This window comes from Mizuhopecten yessoensis, unplaced genomic scaffold (assembly GCF_002113885.1).
Source record: "Mizuhopecten yessoensis strain PY_sf001 unplaced genomic scaffold, ASM211388v2 scaffold1511, whole genome shotgun sequence".
In the NCBI taxonomy this organism is placed as follows: domain Eukaryota; kingdom Metazoa; phylum Mollusca; class Bivalvia; order Pectinida; family Pectinidae; genus Mizuhopecten; species Mizuhopecten yessoensis.
Window position 1 is genome coordinate 182,360 of NW_018404083.1, and position 8,713 is coordinate 191,072.

General features: G+C 35.7%; 1 protein-coding gene across 1 annotated transcript; it reads right to left on the reverse strand.

The window, feature by feature from the left end:
* Nucleotides 1-6,739: 6,739 nt before the first annotated feature.
* Nucleotides 6,740-7,525, reverse strand: LOC110463748 (serine/threonine-protein kinase Nek5-like). Its single transcript, XM_021518588.1, has one exon. It carries the CDS (start codon nt 7,523-7,525, stop codon nt 6,740-6,742), a length of 786 nt encoding a protein of 261 aa, XP_021374263.1.
* Nucleotides 7,526-8,713: the final 1,188 nt, after the last annotated feature.

Sequence of the window (8,713 nt, forward strand, 5' to 3'; positions counted from 1 at the left end):
TGATCGATATTTTTAAAATTATTGGACACGTGTTCCAGGGGTTGACTTACCTAACATTTGTATAGTTAAGCTTTATGTATACGACTATGGACTTGGGTAACCATCATGCCATTATTCGTAAAGTTCTACAACGTACTGTATACAATGTAAACCTAATTTCGTGGTACGACTTTACAAAGGAATTAGTTTCCAGACAAAATATATAACAGTAAAATTTCAGAGATAGAATACCCGAATTAGGAGAATATTGGAATTACATGCAGTACATTGTACAAGGGATAAGAAGGTATGCTAACGACGATGGACTTGTAGTCACCCACGCGTACGTCTAACTACACGTATTTAAATTGGGTAGTTGCCAAATATCTATAATCCATTATTTCATTCTATTATCATAACAGTTATTAGTACATAAACTACTCTCATAACTTTCTATTTTATTTATTTGTTTATTAAAATCAGAGACATATAAAGCCAGTAGTATTTTAGGGGGGGGGGGGGGGGGGGGGNGGTATATAACGTTACAGCTCTTAATTAATAATATCAACTAAAGAGTAAAAAAGGAAAAACTGAAAATACATTAATATACAAACTACATGTTGATTAATCATAGCGGAAACGCTTAAATCTATTATACGTACATTCCCAACATAATTCAAAATTCAATCACGTATGAGTGAAAATAACATTACATCTAGTTCTAAAACATTTCTATAAATGTGATACAAAATGAAAAAAGAAATCATGAGGCTATAGTAGCGATCATATATTAACTTAACTCCAATTTAACTTCAAATCTGTTGGCCGTTAGATTATGAATAGCCGCCGCTTGATTGATCGTGACCTCAAAAAATCACCTTATAAAACTTTCAAAAATAGCCGGTCCGACCTAATCTACGATATGAAATCTTCTCACTTCCCATTTACTTCAAAGTTGGTGATCCGTAAATCTAATGTAGTTTTGACCAGTCTTAACACGGAATTAGATTTAGTCGAGGTCTCAGACATTTAAATGCAGCTCAATGATATATATTTTTTTACAGCGACTTAATAGATTCACCCCATGTGTATACGCGGTCATCACAAAGAAAACAATTTACAGCATTTTAATTTGTCATGCTACAAAGATGTTTAAAACAAGAAATAACTTGATGAACAAGATGGATCTATTGTCAATCTATCTAAGACTGCTGTTGTGGGAAGACGACGAAATATCGAATGGAGAAAACGCTGACATGTTCATTTTCGTCCAACAATTTTGTTTCAGTGTCTGACGTTTCTCTTAGAAATACGTTCTTCTCACTTTCCTCTCTTTAATTAAAAGCATTTTTTTAAATTTCTTTATATATTTCTTACTTACATAATGTTATGCATGGAATGTATGAAGGGGAAGGGACTCGATAAGTTCTGTAACATGTTTTAACGGAAATACTCGAACTGTTTTTTATGTTATTTTTTAAGTGTTTTTTTTTTTTTGTCAAATACTCGTGTAATAATAATGTGATTTGTTATTGCATTAATTTTTAAATCTTTGAACAGATAATGTGACCTGGTTTCTCTTCCGATTGAGGAAAACCAAAAGTCCATGACAAGTTTCCTTACTTTTCGGTGTCTCATTTCTTCCAGTTTTCGTATGATAAGTCAGGGTACCGATTTTGGTCCAAACGCCATCGATACTCCTGGGTAATCAACACAGGTTTTCCATGTTTCCTGTGACGTAAAAATTTCAAGCAATTAAGGACTACGATTTTAATTGACTGTTGTCATTGGTCGACTATTTACCGATTCAAATTTAAATATTTTACAAACGAAATCGAAAAAAGGTTTTTTAACTTTGTGTTTGGCTAGGGTACGTTGATGACTCATGAGGCCAACAAAATGTGTGTTTCAGGTATCCTGACTTATCCTAGATTTTCCTGTCGACCCTAGAAATTGTATCTTTAGTCAGGCAAAGTTCATAACCACTCATTTAAATGTATTTTCTTCCTTTTCTGGGCGTCTGACCATATTCTTGACAAAATTATAGTCATTGTAATGTGTAAAAATTGCATTGTAAACTTTGCTATATGATATTGATCCATGCAAAAAGAAAAGAAAAATAGAAATATTTGCCTACCGACTTACCCTAGACTATTTTTTGGCAAACCCAAGTTGAATTCATAATCAGTTATTGGCCGAAACTACATTGGAATGGCCAGGTGAGAATTGCTGATTGGCTGTGGGCCAAAAAAAGCGTTGTTCACAGGTAAATAATCAATGACGTAGTCGGTAAGGCGAATGACCTCCGCGGTTAAACTGTGAAATTGAAATTTCCTGTTATTTGGAAATTGACATTTCAGAAACTTGATATAAAGCCTTGGTAATTAAATGGTGGAAACCATCACAGGGACCTGAGAATGTGTTACAGTTTACCTATGTTTGGACCTAAACTGAAGTTATTTAAGTTAATATTAGACGTTTTAGAAATTTAAACCAACTTTTTGTAAAAAGTTTTTGTTTTCTTTTTCTCGGACTAAAAATCTAAGTCGTTGATATTTTCATTTACATCACGGGCCTCGATTAAGATGGACATCAATTTCTTTGGTAGCACGAACTTGGATAGATGTAACAGATTGTATTAAAAAAATCTATATACAGTGAAAGAAAACATGATTTCTCGTACCTATAATTAGTGGCATTTAAATAATTTAAAGATCCACGCGCCACTGAAAAAAACCTGTAACTATGCATTGGGATATGTCTGTTCCGGCAAAACTATAGCTTTGATAAATCATTTCAGAAAAGAAAATCATACCTCCCTGTATACCTTTATGAAAAAACCCAATAAAGGTGGTATGTTTTGAGTTTTTAAAAACAGCATGAAGGGGAGACCGAGATTCGAACCCCGGACTTAAGATTGTTATACACTATCGCTCAAACCGACTGTGCTACCTAGTCAACCCAAGTTTCATGACCCAGCTGTGCTACAGTTATATCCAAAACGAAATTAAAAGTACGACAATCCAAAGTGAAGTGGGACAGGGATTTTTAATTAACAAAATAAACTCTAATAAAACAGATGTATGGTATAGCAAGAAAAGACACAAGTTTATTTTTACATGATATTAATTAAGTAGAAATATAATTATTTATCAGTATTTTACATATTTGTGTTAATGATTGCAACATTCATAGGTCAACCAATTAATAATTATCACATCATATAACATTTCACCAAAACGTCACGCAATATACGGATGTACTCCGAAAACCAACATTTTACTTTTTTTTCTTCCTTTTTAAAAAAACCCTGAAAACGACAAAACGAGCCAATAATGGTGGTTTTATTCCAAATATAACAAATTCTATCCAAACAAATAGTTAAATAAATAGAAGTTTTACTCAGAGGACACTTAATACATACGATATCAATGCATCATATCAATCCAAAATAGGCATATCAATAAGATATAATCACTGTTGTCTTACGAGACATCGTACAATACAAATGTATATATATAAAAAAAAAAAACAACATTATACGTTATCATCATTTAGAAAATTATCACCGTATTTGTAACACTGTTTAAGATAAAACATGAAGATTGGTTTAGCAAACATAGTTTTTTTAATACACAATATTCATAAACATACAAACATGGAAGGAATCTGTATTTCGTTTCTCGTAAAAATATGTTTAATACAAAAATGATTTTTTTTTTATAAATAACTGAGAAGCATAGACGATATATATATTTAGATATTATCATATGTCAATTTCCATATCCATCCCCATATCGACTGCATCCCAAGAGCCGCTAGTCCCGAGGGCTAATAATATGGGTCGAGGGTTGATACGGGGTAGGATATAGAAATGGGCATATGATAACGTTTTCATTATTTATATACTAAACACAAAATTTAGCACCTCATCAAAATTATAAGCAATATCTGTAAATATTTGTAAATGTGTTGAAATGGTCAAATATGGGTTGGTCCGGGTTATTGCCTATGCACAGGAAGATGTAACGCACGTGCAAACATACAATATCAAGGACAATACAAATTGAATAAATAAAAAATGAATAAAAAAAGAATAAATAAATATCACAGGTATCTGCTGACAAATGAGCAGCAATGAATGAAATTAATTACATTAATACGATCATTCTTTTCTTTTTTAAAGGTAACGTTGGTCAGGAGTTTCTCTAGCGGAACAGGTAGTCGGCGATCTGATGACGTCACACCTGAGGTGATTGGTGCGTTCAAGGAATTAGCATTTGTAATGATTATCGAAAATTAAGATTGTTAATGTGGTATATAATTAGAACGTAGGATGGTATATCAGTGTAGGATGGTATATCAGTGTAGGATGGTTTATCAGTGTAGGATGGTATATAAGTGTAGGATGGTACATCAGTGTAGGATGGTACATCAGTGTAGGATGGTATAACAGTGTAGGATTGTACATCAGTGTAGGATGGTGCATCAGTGTAGGATGGTATAACAGTGTAGGATGGTATAACAGTGTAGGATGGTATAACAGTGTATGATGGTATAACAGTGTAGGATGGTACATCAGTGTAGGATGGTATATCATTGTAGGATGGAATATCAGTGTAGGACGGTATATCAGTGTAGGATAGTGTAGGATGGTATAACAGTGCAGGATGGTATAACAGTGTATGATGGTATCACAGTGTAGGATGGTACATCAGTGTAGGATGGTATAACAGTGTAGGATGGTATATCAGTGTATGATGGTATATCAGTGTAGTGTAGGATGGTATATCAGTGAAGGATAGTATATCAGTGTAGGATGGAATATCAGTGTAGGATGGTACATCAGTGTAGGATGGTATAACAGTGTAGGATGGTATATCATTGTAGGATGGAATATCAGTGTAGGATGGTATATCAGTGCAGGATGGTATATCAGTGTAGGATGGTATATCATTGTGGGATGGACTATCATTGTAGGATGGTATAACAGTGTAGGATGGAATATCATTGTAGGATGGTATAACAGTGTAGGATGGGATATCAGTGTAGGATGGTATAACAGTGTAGGATGGAATATCATTGTAGGATGGTATAACAGGGTAGGATGGTATATCAGTGTAGGATGGTACATCAGTGAAGGATGGTAAATCAGTGTAGGATGGTATATCATTGTAGGATGCTATATCAGTGTAGGATGGTATATCAGTTTGGATGGTATATCAGTGTATGATGGTATATCAGTGTAGGATGGTATATCATTGAGGGATGGACTATCATTGTAGGATGGTATAACAGTGTAGGATGGGATATCAGTGTAGGATGGTATAACAGTGTAGGATAGTATATCAGTGTAGGATGGTATATCAGTGTAGGATGGTATAACAGTGTAGGATGGTATATCATCGTAGGATGGAATATCAGTGTAGGATGGTATATCAGTGAAGGATGGTAAATCAGTGTAGGATGGTATATCATTGTAGGATGCTATATCAGTGTAGGATGGTATATCAGTTTGGATGGTATATCAGTGTATGATGGTATATCAGTGTAGGATGGTACATCAGTGAAGGATGGTAAATCAGTGTAGGATGGTATATCATTGTAGGATGGAATATCATTGTATGATGGTATAACAGTGTAGGATGGTATAACATTGTACGATGGTACATCAGTGTAGGATGGTTTAACAGTGTAGGATGGGATATCAGTGTAGGATGGTATAACAGTGTAGGATGGTACATCAGTGTAGGATGGTATATCAGTGTAGGATGGTATATCAGTGTAGGATGGTACATCAGTGAAGGATGGTAAATCAGTGTAGGATGGTATATCATTGTAGGATGGTATATCAGTGTAGGATGGTATATCAGTTTGGATGGTATATCAGTGTATGATGGTATATCAGTGTAGGATGGTACATCAGTGTAGGATGGTATATCAGAGTAGGATGGTATATCAGTTTGGATGGTATATCAGTGTATGATGGTATATAAGTGTAGGATGGTAAATCAGTGTAGGATGGTATATCATTGTAGGATGGAATATCAGTGTAGGATGGTATATCAGTGTAGGATGGAATATCAGTGTAGGATGGTATATCATTGTAGGACGGTATATCATTGTAGGACGGTATATCAGTGTAGGATGGTATATCAGTGTAGGATGGTACATCAGTGTATGATGGTATATCAGTGTATGATGGTATATCAGTGTAGGATGGTAAATCAGTGTAGGATGGTAAATCAGTGTAGGATGGTATATCAGTGTAGGATGGCATATCAGTGTAGGATGGTATATCAGTGTAGGATGGTATATCAGTGTAGGATGGAATATCAGTGTAGGATGGTATATCAGTGTAGGATGGAATATCAGTGTAGGATGGTACATCAGTGTAGGATGGTATATCAGTGTAGGATGGTATATCAGTGTTGGATGGTATATCAGTGTAGGATGGTATATGTGGAGTGGGTGTGTGCGAGGGTGTTTTGGCAATATGTGTAAACCTCTTGCCATATGTTTAATCAAATAAGTTGTAAAATGTAGGGGTGTAAAAAACCAAAATTGAATCTTGATCTGACATTCAGTCATATAGTTAGAAAAAGACAGATTAAGAATTCAAGGTGTGAGGGGTAGGGATTAAAGATATATCAGTAATCAGGTTTTGGCGCTGGTACGGGAATGTTACAGAGATTGTTCGGACCAAGTATACCTAACCCGGACCACACTGTCATTATCGCCGATACGACTTGATGCTACACTACTCGTCTACAATATTTTCAATCAGAAGCTTGGTAGCGTGCGCCGAGAGCCTCATTTTTGGCGCATCACGAGTACACATGTGACTGATGAGCAACAGGTCTTTGATATTTCCATAGACGTTAATCTGGCGCATTAAGCACCCGAGACTGTATATGTCAGTCGCTTCGCTTGTCCGACAACCTTTTCGAACTTCCGGTGCCAAATGGCGCAAACGCGCCAACTTTTCTGACGGGGGATGAAAATTGCGCCCAGTGCGGTAGGAGGCCAGGCCAAAGTCTATGTATTTGAGTCTGTAGCCTTGTTTCCTTGTGTACATGACAATATTGTTCGCCTTGATATCGTTGACCAGTATGCATTTGTCGTGAAACTTGTCTAGTCCATGCGCCAGTTGAAACGCTATACTGATCCAATCAGCTTTGCTTACCTTGTCAATGCTTTGACGGAGGAATCTATGAAGAGTCTGTCCTTCGCCGATGAATTCCTGAATAATCCCGAAACTGTTTTCATTTCTAACATTGTTTTTAAATTCCACAAGTCCAAAACAAACCGGCACATAACCTGTATCGGACAGATATAGCAGTTTCCTTGCCTCTTCGATTGAATCTGTTTTGGTTCCGTACTTCTCTGTAAATTCCTTTATGCATATTTTCGTGTCCGAACACCGTCCATCGGTAAACCGGATCCGGAATACGTCTCCAAACGATCCGTGACCCACATGCACCGGAAGTCCATTACGTTCACCAACGTCGTAATCAATATGGCGCTGATCGACAAAATGTGGCATAATCAAGTCGTAATTGCCATAGAGATAAAGATGTTCCTTAGCAACCAAATTTGAAATGGAAAGTCTGCTTAACCCAATAACATCCATGACAGGAAGGGTTTTCTCTATAATAAATAAATGTATAATGAATAATTCTCGATGTTTTATCTTTGAATTTTTATATCCTCATAAAGGATCTAGAGCCCATAATTATTTTAAATATTTCAACTTTTTGTCAGTTGATATGATAAGAAGAGAATAGACGTGTTCTTGCCTTTGAACAATAAAATGGCTGAAGACCCCGCGACAAAACGGTACATTTGCCGCGTTCTACTAAAAGAACATCCACATATGTTTTGGAAGTAAGGTATTTCAGTATTATCATAAGCCCAGCAGCATGTAGTTTTCCCAAGTCTGTTAACTAAAGAGTATTTATTACATATTTTCCAGTAAAATATAAGGTTGTACAGTGAAAATACATCTTATATCATTCTACTGTGAGAATCAGGACATGCAATGCTACCAGTCTGTGTTACCCTATTCAGAATCGTCAGTTTGATTTCAATTAAACTCACTGTCTGGAAATTCTGGCAAATTTAATATGACAGGATACCATCTACATAATGTTATCTTCAGCATAATCTGATTCCTCAAAACTAAAAAAAAAAAAAAATCAATTCGCAATCCGACGCTGTTTGGTGATGTCTGTTCTCGATATCGCCTATTCCTTCGATGGTGACCGCTACAGGCGTTGAACTTGTGACGTCACAGGTGATAGGATGCTAATCCTACACTTCACACGTCGATATCTCGGTATCTCGGGATAACCGATTTTAATGCGGTTTTCGACATTTTTGTGTTTGAATCATATCGAATAATAATGTATTAATTTCTATTAACGTTCAGGGTACACTTTAAAGATGGATTAAACACTAAATTGTTGGAGACAAAATCGACCTCTTGAAATATTTTTCCAGATTTTTTTCCTCATATTTGAATGTGGGTTTAAAAATCAAAACATGGAAAAAAGTCTTTGCAAAACTTTCGATCCTGTTCTCTGGGTTGTCTGAGTGAGTTACCGACTAAATGTGTGAGGGAGCGCTCGCGAAAGTTTGTGGCGAACATTTTACAGAAGCTGTGTATAAAATGCAACACTTTAAACAAATGCAAAAACGAGATATGTCAATAGTTTACTGAAATAGTGTAGAA

Bases quoted from the DNA above. Each gene is read 5' to 3' on its own strand.
- LOC110463748 (XM_021518588.1), bottom strand. From the start codon at position 7,525: ATGCCACATTTTGTCGATCAGCGCCATATTGATTACGACGTTGGTGAA.